At 40.2% G+C, this 14,381-nt stretch overlaps 2 protein-coding genes across 2 annotated transcripts; one reads left to right on the top strand and one right to left on the bottom strand.

Moving 5' to 3' along the window:
- The first annotated feature begins 480 nt into the window (after positions 1-480).
- her12 (hairy-related 12) lies at positions 481-1,482 on the top strand. The gene is made up of 2 exons (XM_058084904.1): positions 481-594; positions 677-1,482. Exons 1-2 carry the CDS (start codon positions 526-528, stop codon positions 1,043-1,045), a joined length of 438 nt encoding a protein of 145 aa, XP_057940887.1. The 5' UTR covers positions 481-525; the 3' UTR covers positions 1,046-1,482.
- A 3,291-nt stretch (positions 1,483-4,773) lies between these two features.
- On the bottom strand, positions 4,774-14,137 carry LOC131136848 (taste receptor type 1 member 1). Its single transcript, XM_058084135.1, has 6 exons — positions 13,956-14,137; positions 12,622-12,931; positions 11,052-11,807; positions 9,842-10,060; positions 8,637-8,757; positions 4,774-6,497 (listed from the first exon to the last, which is right to left on the bottom strand). The coding sequence occupies exons 1-6, from the start codon at positions 14,135-14,137 to the stop codon at positions 5,572-5,574; spliced, it is 2,514 nt and encodes an 837-aa protein (XP_057940118.1). The 3' UTR covers positions 4,774-5,571.
- Positions 14,138-14,381: the final 244 nt, after the last annotated feature.

Genomic DNA, 14,381 nt, shown 5'->3' with positions numbered 1-14,381 from the left:
ACAACAAATAATCCATCCAGGCTTACTGCCGACGTTTTCTCATATTAGCCACTATTTAGCTTTCCAAGATTAACGCTATTTTATACATCCACTGTTCCTGTTTGTGTGACACATACTTCTCGCTTTATATTGTTTTATTGCACTGAAGCATTTGGTCTTTTCATTGCCCCCCCTTAAGAAGTCACTTCCTCCTCTTTTTCCATTGGCCACCCACCCAAAAAACAATATTCTTATGTATAATGTGTGTGATGATGAGTATATATTTAGGCCTGCTTTATCACTTGTTGTTTATCTTGGGAAACAAGCCCAGCACAGATAGATGACCTGTGGGTTATTGATGGCTGCTCTATTGTTGTGCCGGGAGTCCCACTGGTCAGAGTGTGGGAACCCCAGCGCGGCCTGAGACACATGGCTTTGTTATGCTAATGTACGTCTATAAAAGTAGGAGCAGCCCCTTTGCAGACATCAGAGCCAGCAGAACTGTCCTGGAAGAAACTTCTCTTCTCTTTACCTGCTTGCCCAAACATGGCTCCTTGCTCTTCAAGCTACTCCTTCATGCAGTACACCAGGATCTCAGAGCAAGACACCATCAAAGTAAGTACGAGACTGGGTATATTTTTAAAAAGAATACATTATTTTATTGTAGTCCTAACCAACGTGTCTGTTCCTTCTGTAGTTGAGAAAGCCCATGGTGGAGAAACTGCGCCGAGATCGCATCAATAGTTGCATCGAGCAGCTCAAGGTCATCCTGGAGAAAGAGTTCCACCAACAGGAGCCCAACTCCAAGCTGGAGAAAGCAGACATCCTGGAGATGACCGTCAGCTTCCTGAGGCAGCAGCTCCACCAGCAGCAGCAGCATCAGTCCACCTCCGGCAGCAATGGCGGTGACTACAGCCAAGGCTTCTCTCACTGCTGGACGGATTCACTGCATTTCCTCTCCGCTCAGCAGCAGATGATCCAGAGAGGCTCCTCTCCTGTGTGCTCCCCCAGCAGAGGAACCAGGCTGCAGCAGAGCAGCACAGGTGCTGTGTGGAGGCCTTGGTAGAATTGGTAGAAGACTCATCAGACACAAACACACCTGAGGGGACCACCCTGACACCCCCCCCTCACTTTGTAGGAAATATGCATTTCCACCTTTGCTCGTTAATGTCTCATCATATTGATGGACGCAAATAGCAACAGTGCTCACTTATTTGTCACGTTTCTTTTTTGCAATGACTGTGATTCACCATTTGACCTTTTTTCTCCGTGTTAAAAAGTTGTTTTTGTGTGATGGTTGTTTTGTTCAATGCTTCTTACTCCAGTGGAGTTTATCTTCCTTGATGTAACAGTGTATCTCTGCCATATTGTGTTGTCCTGACAGCCCCGTGTTGAGAATATTTCTCTCTTTATTGTTGGATGCCAAATGACTTGTTTTTGTGTGTGTGTGTGTGTGTGAATGGGATGTTACCGGTGTTACTGGTTTTGCTATGACATTTACGCTCTTAAAACTCATTTTGTATGACAATTTACAATAAAACATTTAACAATCATTGAAAAAACAGTTGCATATTCCTGTTCAGAAATGTGACTAAAATAGCTCACATAGCATACCCAGTCCCGTGACTTTTCTGACACATGTTGTTTGTATTAACACTTATTGGTGCGCAATGTAACGTCATCCATTTGATATCAATATGTTAGAGTTGATTAGAATTAAACAAGTATGTACTGTAGACTCAATCTATGATTGCACTGTTCTTTACTCGACAGTGGCTGCCTGCAACATCCCTTCACCAACGACAACCGGCCTTAAGATTATTTTTATTGGTGCAACCAGTGGCGTCATTAGGCCTAAGACCCGCTAAATAATTTGATATTTTTAATTTAAATTTTTTTACAAAAGAATATCTGACAAATTAGGGCAAAAGCAGGCTAAGTAGTAGCAGTAGTAATCAGAAGAAGAAGAATGATGATAGTAATAATAATAGGCTAATTAATAATATAATAATGATTATTCTATAATTGATGACTGTCCACTGGACAGAATGGTTGCGGAGCTTGAGCAGCGGTTTTGCAGTGTAGATTGTGTGTACTTGTGTCAATTTAATGGTGGCCTAAAACAACTGAGTATCTCTACTAAATCTGTCCAAAAGTGGGAAAGTTATTTCCCAGTTCTTGATCCTTATTTGTTTTTTGGATATTTTTATTTTTTTAAATGCATTAATACATTCATTCATATCCTGTGCATCTCCAAGGATAACCCCCCCTGTTATCAGAACCTAGTGACGTTGCACCTTGCAACATCAGCCATGTTTTTAAATTAAACTTGAACTAGCGTTGGGTGTGTTGTTCCAAGTTGCTGTTTCGTGTGTGGACACTGGAGGGCGGTCGAGTTCCGCTTGCTGGTTGGAGTGGGCATTTGGAAGAAAAGAGAGTAGAAGAAGAGTTCTAAGTAAGTACTGCTGAGTGTTTCCATGGGGAGCTAAGTCTGTCATGTCATGCAAGCCAAATATTCACCGGTTTTCTTCTGAACTGAACTGAAAATATTATATGAATCACTGAAACTGATATTCAAAAACATAAAAGCACTGAAAACCTTTCATACATTGGAGAACGTTCTAAAAACAATTCATATGAAGAAGAAGCTTAAGTGACATGTTTTCTATTTTTATTTTGTTGTTCTTATTTTCAAGCAATATCCCTCGCACATTCCTTTCTTTGTTATTCTTTTTTTTTAATTTATGTTGATATTGTTCTGTAGAATTGCACTTTTATGTTCCTGTAATTCTGCTTATATTGTTATTGTTTTGTACAATTGAAGCTTGTAATAAAATATTAAATGGGGAGCCAAGTGTGCCGGCAGGACAGTAAGTGCTTTATATTGTTTGTGAAAATAAACGGCCAACTGAATACAGCCATCCTGACTACCGTTATTCAGTATTCCGCCGCCGCTACCATAGTAACGCAGAGTGACTGTGTTTTGAAATAGTAACACGTTAGATTACTCGTTACTGAAAATAAAGGTTATGCAAAGGTAACGCGTTACTTAAGTCACTGCTTACAGTGCACTATGGAGTACACCCATACACCCTTTGATTGACACAAGCTGGAACCAGTTAAATGTTAGCACAGAATTACACACTGATGACAGAATCCTCGGTGTCCTTTGCTCTGCCACAGTGTTTTCATAAAATACAGTTTCAGGTCCCTAGAATGCCCTCTCTGTGTGAATGAAAGGCTAAAACCTTCATATACTTTACTGTTTTGACCTGAACATATTTCTGTGTGGAAAGGCTAGAAACTACAGAATGTTTCAGTAACGCAAAGTGGCTTTTTAACTTATAATAATAGATAGAGGAGGCCAAAAACTGACCCCTTAACTGACAGTGGTTTCCCTCACCTCCCAGACCAGAAAAGTGTAGTCTACCGCTTATCCTCACGGGGGTCGTGGGGGGTGCTGGAGCCTATCCCAGCTGTCTTCGGGCGAGAGCCGGGGTACACCCTGGACTGGTGGCCAGCCAATCACAGGGCACATATAGACAAACAACCATTCACACTCACATTCATACCTATGGACAATTTGGAGTCGCCAATTAACCTAGCATGTTTTTGGAATGTGGGAGGAAACCGGAGTACCCGGAGAAAACCCACGCATGCACGGGGAGAACATGCAAACTCCACACAGAGATGGCCGAGGGTGGAATTGAACCCACGTCTCCTAGCTGTGAGGTCTGCGCACTAACCACTCTATAGCCGTGCAGCCCGTAGTGGAAACAATTTGGAAAAAAAATGATATTTTGAGACAGCTGAAAATAGATCTTTGAAAAGTGTCGGGAGCTGCACGGCGATCGAGTGGTTAGCGTGTAGACCTCACAGCTAGGAGACCCGTGTTCAATCCCATCCTCGGCCATCTCTGTGTGGAGTTTGCATGTTCTCCTCGTGCATTTGTGGGTTTTCTCTGGGTTTCCTCCCACATTCCAAAAACATGCTAGGTTAATTGGCGACTCCAAATTGTCCATAGGTATGAATGTGAGTGTGAATGGTTGTTTGTCTATATGTGCCCTGTGATTGGCTGGCCACACGCGACCCTCGTGAGTATAAGTGGTAGAAAATGAATGGATGAATGAAAAGTGTTGTTTTTTTTGCCATGTTTGGGTCCTAAAAGGACTAAATTTGGGAGAACGCTATTCGCCTCTTATCAGCCAATCCCAGACAGAATCTCTCGGGAATAATTCAGGATTAATGCATGTCGATGGCCTCCAGGGAAATACATCACCTTGATTTGAATGAAATATTCCATTACATCAAACATATCCTGAAATGCATTAAGAGCAGCGGCAAACAAATGCTGCCGGGTTAGTGATGTGTTCAATTGTATTGGCTTCCCACAGTAAAGGTGGCGCCTGTTGATGGGCGGCACACTTCTCCTGTTGAATGGAGTCCTGTCAGACTGTGGGAAAGCCCCGCTAGGGCTCTACTCACACATCTACTCATCAATGGAGGCTGACCCCCCAGCCACAAAAGACCTTTTTATCTCCACTCACAAACAGCAGCTAACAACAGTGTGTGTATACGTGTGTGTTTGTGTGTGTGTGTGTGAGAGAGAGAGAGAGAGAGAGAGAGAGAGAGAGCGAGAGAAGCCAATTTGTGCTTTTTAAATGGTTTATTAAATGGGATGTGGCATATAGCTATCACTTGTTGACTGCCATATAACATAATAACATTTATGCATTAATAACATAATGCATAAAATACATTGCCTGATGTACAGAGTGCACGAGAGATGTTTCCAATATTTTGCACCTCACATGTACTGTATCTAATGGTGTAACCCAATCATCCATCCGTTTTCTATGCCGCTTATCCTACAATTAAATGTTTCAGATCATCAAACATATTGACAACGCAAATTAACACAAAATGAAATGAAACATATTATTCATTCATTCATTTTCTACCGCTTTTTCCTCACGAGGGGTGCTGGAGCCTATCCCAGCTGTCTTCAGGCAAGAAGCGGGGTACACCCTGGACTGGTGGCCAGCCAATCACAGGGCACATATAGACAAACAACCATTCACACTCACATTCATACCTATGGACAATTTGGAGTCGGCAATTAACCTAGCATGTTTTTGGAATGTGGGAGGAAACCGGAGTACCCGGAGAAAACCCACGCATGGTCGGGGAGAACATGCAAACTCCACAAAGAGATGGCTGAGGGTGGGATTGAACCCTGGTCTCCTAGCTGTGAGGTCTGCGCGCTAACCACTCGACCGCCGTGCCTGTGAAACATATTATTATTTAGGAAAAATAATCTAGTTCTATCAGTGTTAAATGTTACAAAGCCATTTCTAACGCTTTGGGACTCCAGCCAACCACAGTGAGAGCATTTATCCACAAAGTTGAACTTTTTGGAAGGTGTGTCCCCTATCACATCTGTCGTTACAGAAAAAGAACATCAAACCAACAGTAAAATATGGTGGTGGTAGTGTGATGACCAATCACTTTTTTTGTCTTTTAACAATAAAAAAATAACGTTAACTTTTTGTAACCATTCCATTTGCATTGAACTGAAATAATGAAACAGAGTCATTGTTTACTCATGGTGTACATCTGGATGCAGTTCTGGAAATGAGCTGTGGTGTTCATTTGCGGCCTGAGCAGGATGATATATATTTTGGGTAGGAAGTATCCCCCCAGGAAGGCGGTCACACTGAAGAGTATGGCAAAAACATGCGCGGCCATGGAGAAGGGGCTTCTGCTGATGAGGTAGATGGTGAAGAAACTGATCCATGAAATGATGTAGACTGTGAGACTGAAGGTGATGCATTTGGCCTCGTTGTAGTTGGCCGGCAGGTCTTTCCCCATGTAGTTGAAGAAGAAGCAGACCACGCTGAGCAGGGACACGTAAGCCAGCTCCAGGCCTGAGCCGTACGACAGGGTGCTGCTACACTCCAGGACTATGCTGTCCGGGTAAAAATCCACATCGCGGGATGGCTCAGGAGGTTCCATCGCCACATGAGTTACGGAAATGAACAAAATGATGGCAGATATAATGAAAATAGTCCACTCGGGGCCTTGCTTTTTGGCCCACTTGTCATAAGCGGGTGGGAGCTTGGAGGCCAACTTAAAGATGCAGACCACCTGCAGGGACCGCACGGTGACGCAGGCCAGAAACACCGTGAAGCTGAACATGAACAGAGGCTGCTTGAGCATGCAGGCCGCATTGGAGGGGTGACCAAAATGGCACAGGGTGCTCAAAGAGGCGGCCATCAGAGCGGCGAGCATCAACAGGCAAGTGCGACCCCCGGCGGACTTGGCCACGGGGGTGTGGAGGTGGAGCAGGAGGACGGCGGCCGAGACAGAGGTCAGCAGGAGGCAGCAGGCCAGGAAGAAGAGGAGGGCCATGGAGAGGGGGGCATCCCAGGCCAGAAGAAGGACGGTACGGTTGTGACACAGCTCGCTGGCGGGGGGAGCCCACTGCTCCAAGGGACATGGCTGGCACTGGGTGGGCTCTGGGGAACATCGAATGCAGGGTAACTTTTAGTTAAATAGGTTTCTAATTAATCGATTCAAAATCACAACTGAAGGTAGCTTAGCATGTTTCTCAAGCTAATAGCATGTACATGTGAAATTATAGACAAAAATGCGTAATTGACACTAAAATTAGTCTTGATTTAATATATTGTAAAGCAAAACGCTTCCCGGATGATGTAGCTCAGGGGTCTGAAACACACGGCCCGCGGGCCAGATGTGGCCCGCAGGACACTAGTTTGAGGCCCCTGCCTTGATATGAAAGTTAAATGTTAGTGCGGCCCGCGCAAGTTTGATATGGATGCTGTATGGTATCATGTACCCAGAAAAAATTAGTATGTTTGATTAATGTTCATTCATTCATTCATTTTCTACTGCTTTTCCTCATGAGGGTCGCGTGCTGGAGCCTATCCCAGCTGTCTTCGGGCGTAGGGCGGGGTACACCCTGGACTGGTCGCCAGCCAATCACAGGGCACATATAGACAAACAACCATTCACACTCACATTCATACCTATGGACAATTTGGAGTGGCCAATTAACCTAGCATGTTTTTGGAATGTGGGAGGAAACCGGAGTACCCGGAGAAAACCCACGCATGCACGGGGAGACCATGCAAACTCCACACAGAGATGCCCGAGGGTAGAATTGAACCCTGGTTTCCTAGCTGTGAGGTCTGTGCGCTAACCCCTAGACCACCGTGCCGCCCTATTAATGTTCATGTTAAAGGTTAAATAACTGTTAATACTGTTAATTTTAATCTGAAAAAAATAATTTGTCTACCCACCAACTATACATATATGGTTTAGTTTTAGGTTTAGTTTAGTTTTATACGTTTTTATTATTTGCCGTTTTATTATTATTATTATATTTACTTATGACTGATTGATTGATTTTCTTTATTCTTGATTTGTTGATTTATTTATCATCTTATTTTGTGTAGAAAAATAAGATATTTGACAACAGTGGAATGTTTTATCAGAGCTTTTCTTGGAGAAAATCAGAACCAAAGCCAAGTTTATTCATTTTTCCGTTTTTTGTTGTTTTTTTGGAAAACCTGATGCGGCCCAGTCTGACCCAGACCCTAGCTCCAGTGGCCCCCAGGTAAATTGAGTTTGAGACCACTGGTTTAAACCCTATGGTTATTATTATGATGATTTATTAATAGAAACAAATGTAACAACGACTTAGGAATCGGACAAAGGTATATAATTTAGTCTCTAAAAACTACCATTTCAGACCCTTAAAAGGTGCCATACACTGTATATACACTGTATATCCATGTTTATTACGTTTGATTAATGTTCATGTTAAAGGTTAAATAACTGTTAATAGTTATCCTCCCTATCCGTGTGGAAGTGGTAAGTTTTTGGCTATTTAAGTTTAAAGGAAATAACTTGAAGGCTACCGTTTAGGTCGCTAGCTCTCTAGTTTGCGAGTTAGCATGTGTCTCAAGACCCTGCAGTTGCGCAATATGTTGTAAATAAAAAAAGTATAAATGTGACTATAGTCGTGTTTTGTCATGTCTACAGGGCTCTAATAATGCTTTGTTCATTTTAATCTGAAAAAAATCATTTGTCTACCCACCAACTATATGTGGTTTCTTAAGTTTTTATTATTTGCTGTTTTATTATTATTATTATATTTATTTATTACTGATTGATTTTCTTTATTCTTGATTTGTTTATTTATTTTCCATCTTATTTTGTGTAGAAAAATAAAAAGTAAGATATTTGAGAACAGTGGAATGTTTTATCAGAGCTTTTCTTGTAGAAAATTGGAACCAAAGTGAAGTTTTTTTAATTTTTTTGTTTTTGATAAATGCGTTTTTTTTTGGGGGAAAACCTAATGCGGCCCAGTCTCACCCAGACCCGAGCTCCAGTGGCCCCCAAGTAAATTGAGTTTGAGACCCCTGATGTAGCTGGTCTTGTGCGCCACCTGCTGGTCAATTGCATAACTACACCACTAAGCATTCTAAAGTAAGATCCAGTAGTACATGGCTTTGAGTTGTGTTAAGTGTAACAGTTGGTCAGTTCAACCATTTTCTCGATTCCAATTTGTGAAGACTTTTTCTAACCCTAAACCCGACAGTGATACAGTATACTATTATATGGATATTTACCACTTTTGTTTAAGAAGGTGGCAGCAGGACACGCCTGGCAGTCAAAGCAACACGTGTGCTGTCCTTTCAGCAACTTTCTGTGACCTTTTGTACAGGATGGAGAACAGATGGACAGTGGAACCTGGAAGTATGGAGCAAGAAGGTGAGTATTTCATTAGCTTACATGTTGTACAATCATGAAATAAGTAGGACATCCCCTTGTGGTGCCACCTTTGGAAGAGATTGTAGCATACATGTAATACAGCAGTGATTCCCAAAGTGTGGGACGTGGTGGTACTGGAGGTGGGCCATGAGACGTCATTAAAAATATGATTCATTTTTGCAATTTTTTTTTAATTACTTTTATTGTAAAATATTTTTTGCACAATAAAAAGAAATACAGGCCTAAATAATAACCTATTGAGTGTTATTGACCTGTCCCAATATTTTAGGAACCTTATACAGTTTATGATTGGAACATAGCTCTCTGGTCATCATGCCAGTCTTGAATGCAGTTATGAAAAGTATGAGAATTAATTTTGTCTTGTGTGTACACCACAGATTAAAAGTTTGGGTTTCCTTTATCCCCCTGCTTTAATTTCAACCCTGAATCTTTATAATAATAATAACAATAATACAATTAATAATAATTAATATATAATAATATTTAATTATATATTAAATATATTTAATATTTAATTAATATTTAAACTTTATATAATAATAATATGTTAATAATATATTAATAATAATATATTATTATAATATATTATAATATATATCATAATATATATTAATGATAATAATTAATAATTTGAAATTTTAAATCTTTAAGAAATAATAAGATTTATTATATAATAATAATAATGTATTTTATTATTAATATTATTATATATATTTATTATTAATAATAATATGATTATGTTAAGTGCCCAGAGAATGCAGCATTTTGTCTATGTACTGTTTATAGGACAGTGGTGGGCCGCAGACATTTTTTAGATTTTCAAGTGGGCCCTGAGTTGGTAAAGTTTGGGAACCCCTGTAATCCAGATATTATCAAAGTGTCATCATCATTAGAAAAATGGTCAATGATTTATGAACCATCCTGCTTGGTGGTGACCTTGCCTTTCAACCAATTTAAGTCAAATGTCCCCTAAATTTGACTAACCCCCCCATTGACAGTGAAGATAACCCTAAAAGTACACTGTGATATTTAGCAGTCTTACCAGTCTTGATGTCCCCATGCTGTCCCACTCAATGGCGCCTTCATCAAGTGTGAGGTGAAGGGGATCAGGACTGAAAGACCCCACCACCCTGAGGGACCACTCTGTGCCTCTCCAAATCCACGTAACGATGTCATATCCTGTAGGAGGGTCGCCATTCTCATCGAAGTACACACAGGTATTTTTCAGACAGAAGCGAACATCCCGAAGCAGCGGCAGGAGCTGAAACAAAAAAATGAGTCAAAAGGAGGTCATCAAAAAGAGAATATTTATTATCTATGTATCTATGTATCTATGTATCTATGTATCTATGTATCTATGTATCTATGTATCTATCTATGTATCTATGTATCTATGTATCTATCTATGTATCTATCTATCTATCTATCTATCTATCTATCTATCTATCTATCTATCTATCTATCTATCTATCTATCTATCTATCTATCTATCTATCTATCTATCTATCTATCTATCTATCTATCTATCTATCTATCTATCTATCTATCTATCTATCTATCTATCTATCTATCTATCTATCTATCTATCTATCTATCTATCTATCTATCTATCTATCTATCTATCTATCTATCTATCTATCTATCTATCTATCTATCTATCTATCTATCTATCTATCTATCTATCTATCTATCTATCTATCTATCTATCTATCTATCTATCTATCTATCTATCTATCTATCTATCTATCTATCTATCTATCTATCTATCTATCTATCTATCTATCTATCTATCTATCTATCTATCTATCTATCTATCTATCTATCTATCTATCTATCTATCTATCTATCTATCTATCTATCTATCTATCTATCTATCTATCTATCTATCTATCTATCTATCTATCTATCTATCTATCTATCCATCCATCCATCCATCCATCCATCCATCCATCCATCCATCCATCCATCCATCCATCCATCCATCCATCCATCCATCCATCCATCCATCCATCATCCATCCATCCACCATACATCCATGCAATCAGGACTCAGTCAGGATGCATTCATGGTCTCACACAAAGTTGGATTTTTTAAAACTCATTACAAAGACGTGCATTTTCCCCACTCGAGTGTTTAAAAAGATTCAAGCATTGCAAAGGGAGCCACAACAAAGAGCCACATGTGGCTCTGGAGCCGGGGGTTGCTGACCCCTGGCCTAGAGGAACCTTGCATCCAAAAGCATCCAAGCTTACCTGCCATGGCTGCACCTTCCTTACCAGGCAACGTCCAGAGTCACAGTGAAGAGCTTGATGGAGCGTATGGGCTACAGCATACACCGCCTTGTACACGTTGAAGGACGAGGTGATGTCATACTTCTCCAAAGTGAAGTTGTTCCCGGCCAGACTGTACACATCTGTACTCTGCAGACAAACATGGCCGCCGGAACCCGTCTGACTGTCACCGCGATGAAGTGAAGCCTCCACAACTTTTCTCTCAAACTCCTGAAAGCCACTAATGTCGGCGTTCTGGATGGAGACGCCGAGCACAGTGCCAATGGTGTGGATCCCAGCGATCCCAGATATGAGCGTGGCGACGGACCAGTCTTCCGTACCTATCCACACCTTTCCTGTCACGTTACGTTCCACAACGAAAGGGAAGAAGCCGCTCAGTTTGGACTTACTGGAGAACACCACAATGGTGTTGACCTTTGCCCTCAGTATGCCCTCCACCATATTCCTCATGATTTTAACAGTCTCTCCGCTGTAGGATGGGATGACTCCCTGGAAGGCCACGCAGATGTTGTGTTGCGGCGCCAGCTGGGACAGACTCTGCATGCCACCCAGGCCGTAGTCATTGTCGCTGCCCAGCAGGGCGATCCAAGTCCAGTTGAAATGAACCAGGAGCTGGATCATGGCCTCCACCTGGTTCTTGTCACTGGGAATGGTGCGGAAAAAGGAAGGGTAGAGGATCTTGTTGCTCAGTTTCTTGTTTGATGCTTCGTAGGAGATCTGTGTTGGAGATAATAGAGCAATATAAAATAATAAAAACATGGATATACAGTGTATGGCAACTTTTAAAGGTCTTTAAAGGACTTTGATAGTTTTTAGAGACTAAATTATATACCTTTGTCCGATTCCTAAGTCGTTGTGAACCCATTATTTATTCACTCCTTAGTCATATACCGGTGGTAGCTATATTTGTTTCTAATAATAAATCATCACAATAATAACCATAGGGTTTAAACCAGTGGTCTCAAACTCAATTTACCTGGGGGCCACTGGAGGTTTTCCAAAAAAACAACAAAAAACGGAAAAATTAATAAACTTTGCTTTGGTTCCGATTTTCTACAAGAAAAGCTCTGATAAAACATTCCACTGTTGTCAAATATCTTATTTTTCTACACAAAATAAGATGATAAATACATAAACAAATCAAGAATAAAGAAAATCAATCAATCAGTCATAAGTAAATATAACAATAATAATAATAAATAAATAATAAAAACTTAAGAAACCATATATAGTTGGTGGGTAGACATTTTTTTTTTCAGATTAAAATTAACAGTATTAACAGTTATTTAACCTTTAACATGAACATTAATCAAACATACTAATTTTTTCTGGGTACATGATATCATACAGCATTCATATCAAACTCGCGCGGGCCGCACTAACATTAAACTTTCATATCAAGGCGGGGGCCTCAAACTAGTGTCCTGCGGGCCACATTTGGCCCGCGGGCCGCATGTTTGAGACCCCCGGTTTAAGCTTTCCAAATAACCTTATTTATAATGCATACATTATTTTTAATATTATGACTTACTTGTGGTATGAGATAAGCACCGAGCAGAGCGGCTGGGGTGAAAGATTTGCTGCTGCTGTCTGGACCAATCACAGCGACAGTTTCTGTGTTCCTCGTCGTCATCCAGGATGCAGCGGATCCATGGTACTGTTGCTCCAGTAAGTCCAGTGTGGCCAGTACACTGGCTGGTGCTGAGCATATGTCATACATCTGGTAGCCCAGTGTGACTCCTGGCAGCAGAGAGTGCAGCGCTCCGCTCTTGTTGTTCACTTCTTCCACGGCAAATCTCATGGCTTGCATCATATGAAAGCCATGCTTGTTGTGTCGGCCTCTGGTGAAGTCAAAAGGAATTGAATTAAATTCATAAAATGAAAATTGTGAACATATTCTTAGATGCCAAATTGTGCTGTTTTGTGCAGTTAAAAGGAATGTGTGTGCGGCTTTTTTTTTTCATTTTAAAATGTTAGAATATTAAAAATTTGTGGAAATTAGAGCCCAGTGTTTTCCTTGTTGCAATTGTTTACATTTTTTAATTGAAAAACTTGAAAATTGTCAACATATTTTTAAATGCCAAATTGTGCTGTTTTGTGCAGTTAAAATGATTGTTTGTGCTGCTTTCATTTTTTTTCATTTTAAAATGTGGAAATATTAAAAATTTGTGGAAATTAGAGCCCTGTGTTTTTCTCGTTGCAATTGTTTACATTTTTTAATTGAAAAACTTGAAAAACAAGAATATTTTGAACATATTTTTAAATGCCAAATTGTGCTGTTTTGTGCAGTTAAAAAGAACGTTTGTGTTGCTTCAATTTTTTTCATTTTAAAATGTAGAAATATTAAAAAATTGTGGAAATTAGAGCCCGGTGTTTTTCTTGTTGCAATTGTTTACATTTTTTAATTGAAAAACTTCAAAAACAAGAAAATTGTGAACATATTTTTAAATGCCAAATTGTGCAGTTTTGTGCAGTTAAAATGAATGTTTGTGCTGCTTTCTTTTTTTTTTCATTTTAAAATGTAGAAATATTAAAAATTTGTGGAAATTAGAGCCCAGTGTTTTTCTTGTTGCAATTGCTTACATTTTTTAATTGAAAAACTTGAAAAACAAGAAAATTGTGAACATATTTTTAAATGCCAAATTGGAAGTACCAACATGTTGGCTGACATCCCATTCCAAAAGTTAGCCAGCCAATTTGTTACCAGTAAATAAATGTGCAAACCGGAGTACCCCAGTGCAGATTCAAACCCAGGTCTTCCCGGTCTCCTGACTGTGTGGCCTAGAGGCTAACCACTCGCTTTATAGACCATCTTTCATGAAATATGCATCTGAAAAGTGCATGTTCACATTCAAATAAACCTACTCTTTGCATGCACCCAAAGCAGGCAAACCCGTGCTTGGTCGGTTGGTATAGTGAAGAGGAAAGAGCCCAGCGATGGAGAAGTCCCCCTGCAGATGTAGCCCTTCTCCATGGGAGATGTAGTCCAGTTCTCCGTCAGCCACCTGCAGCACCAGGCAGCATAAGAACAGGTACGGAGTTGTCATGTCACACCAGACTGACGTGGAAGCTCCACTCCACTCGTGAAATGTTTGAGAAATTTGGTTTTTAAATGATGCAAGTGACGTAGATTCAAATGTCTCGTTTGTTTACGTAACTGGTGCTTGTTTTCCATGTAGAACAAATCACGTCTTGTAACACACGGAATGAGGCATTTATTTCCACTGACAAGCAGCTTTAATTGATTTATTGGTCTACTTGGAGTAAACTTTAATCTTAATCTTTTTGAAA

This window comes from Doryrhamphus excisus, chromosome 10 (assembly GCF_030265055.1).
Source record: "Doryrhamphus excisus isolate RoL2022-K1 chromosome 10, RoL_Dexc_1.0, whole genome shotgun sequence".
Taxonomy (NCBI): Eukaryota; Metazoa; Chordata; class Actinopteri; order Syngnathiformes; family Syngnathidae; genus Doryrhamphus; species Doryrhamphus excisus.
This window is presented reverse-complemented; position numbering and strand designations above follow the sequence as displayed.

Excerpts from the sequence above, each read along its gene's own strand:
- her12 (XM_058084904.1), top strand. The coding sequence starts at position 526 with ATGGCTCCTTGCTCTTCAAGCTACTCCTTCATGCAGTACACCAGGATC. Across the intron at positions 595-676 it reads CAGAGCAAGACACCATCAAA|TTGAGAAAGCCCATGGTGGA; the intron begins GTAAGTACGAGA and ends TTCCTTCTGTAG.
- LOC131136848 (XM_058084135.1), bottom strand. The coding sequence starts at position 14,137 with ATGACAACTCCGTACCTGTTCTTATGCTGCCTGGTGCTGCAGGTGGCT. Across the intron at positions 11,808-12,621 it reads GTGCTTATCTCATACCACAA|ATCTCCTACGAAGCATCAAA; the intron begins GTAAGTCATAAT and ends TCTCCAACACAG. Across the intron at positions 8,758-9,841 it reads GCATGGGGACATCAAGACTG|GTTCCACTGTCCATCTGTTC; the intron begins GTAAGACTGCTA and ends CCATACTTCCAG.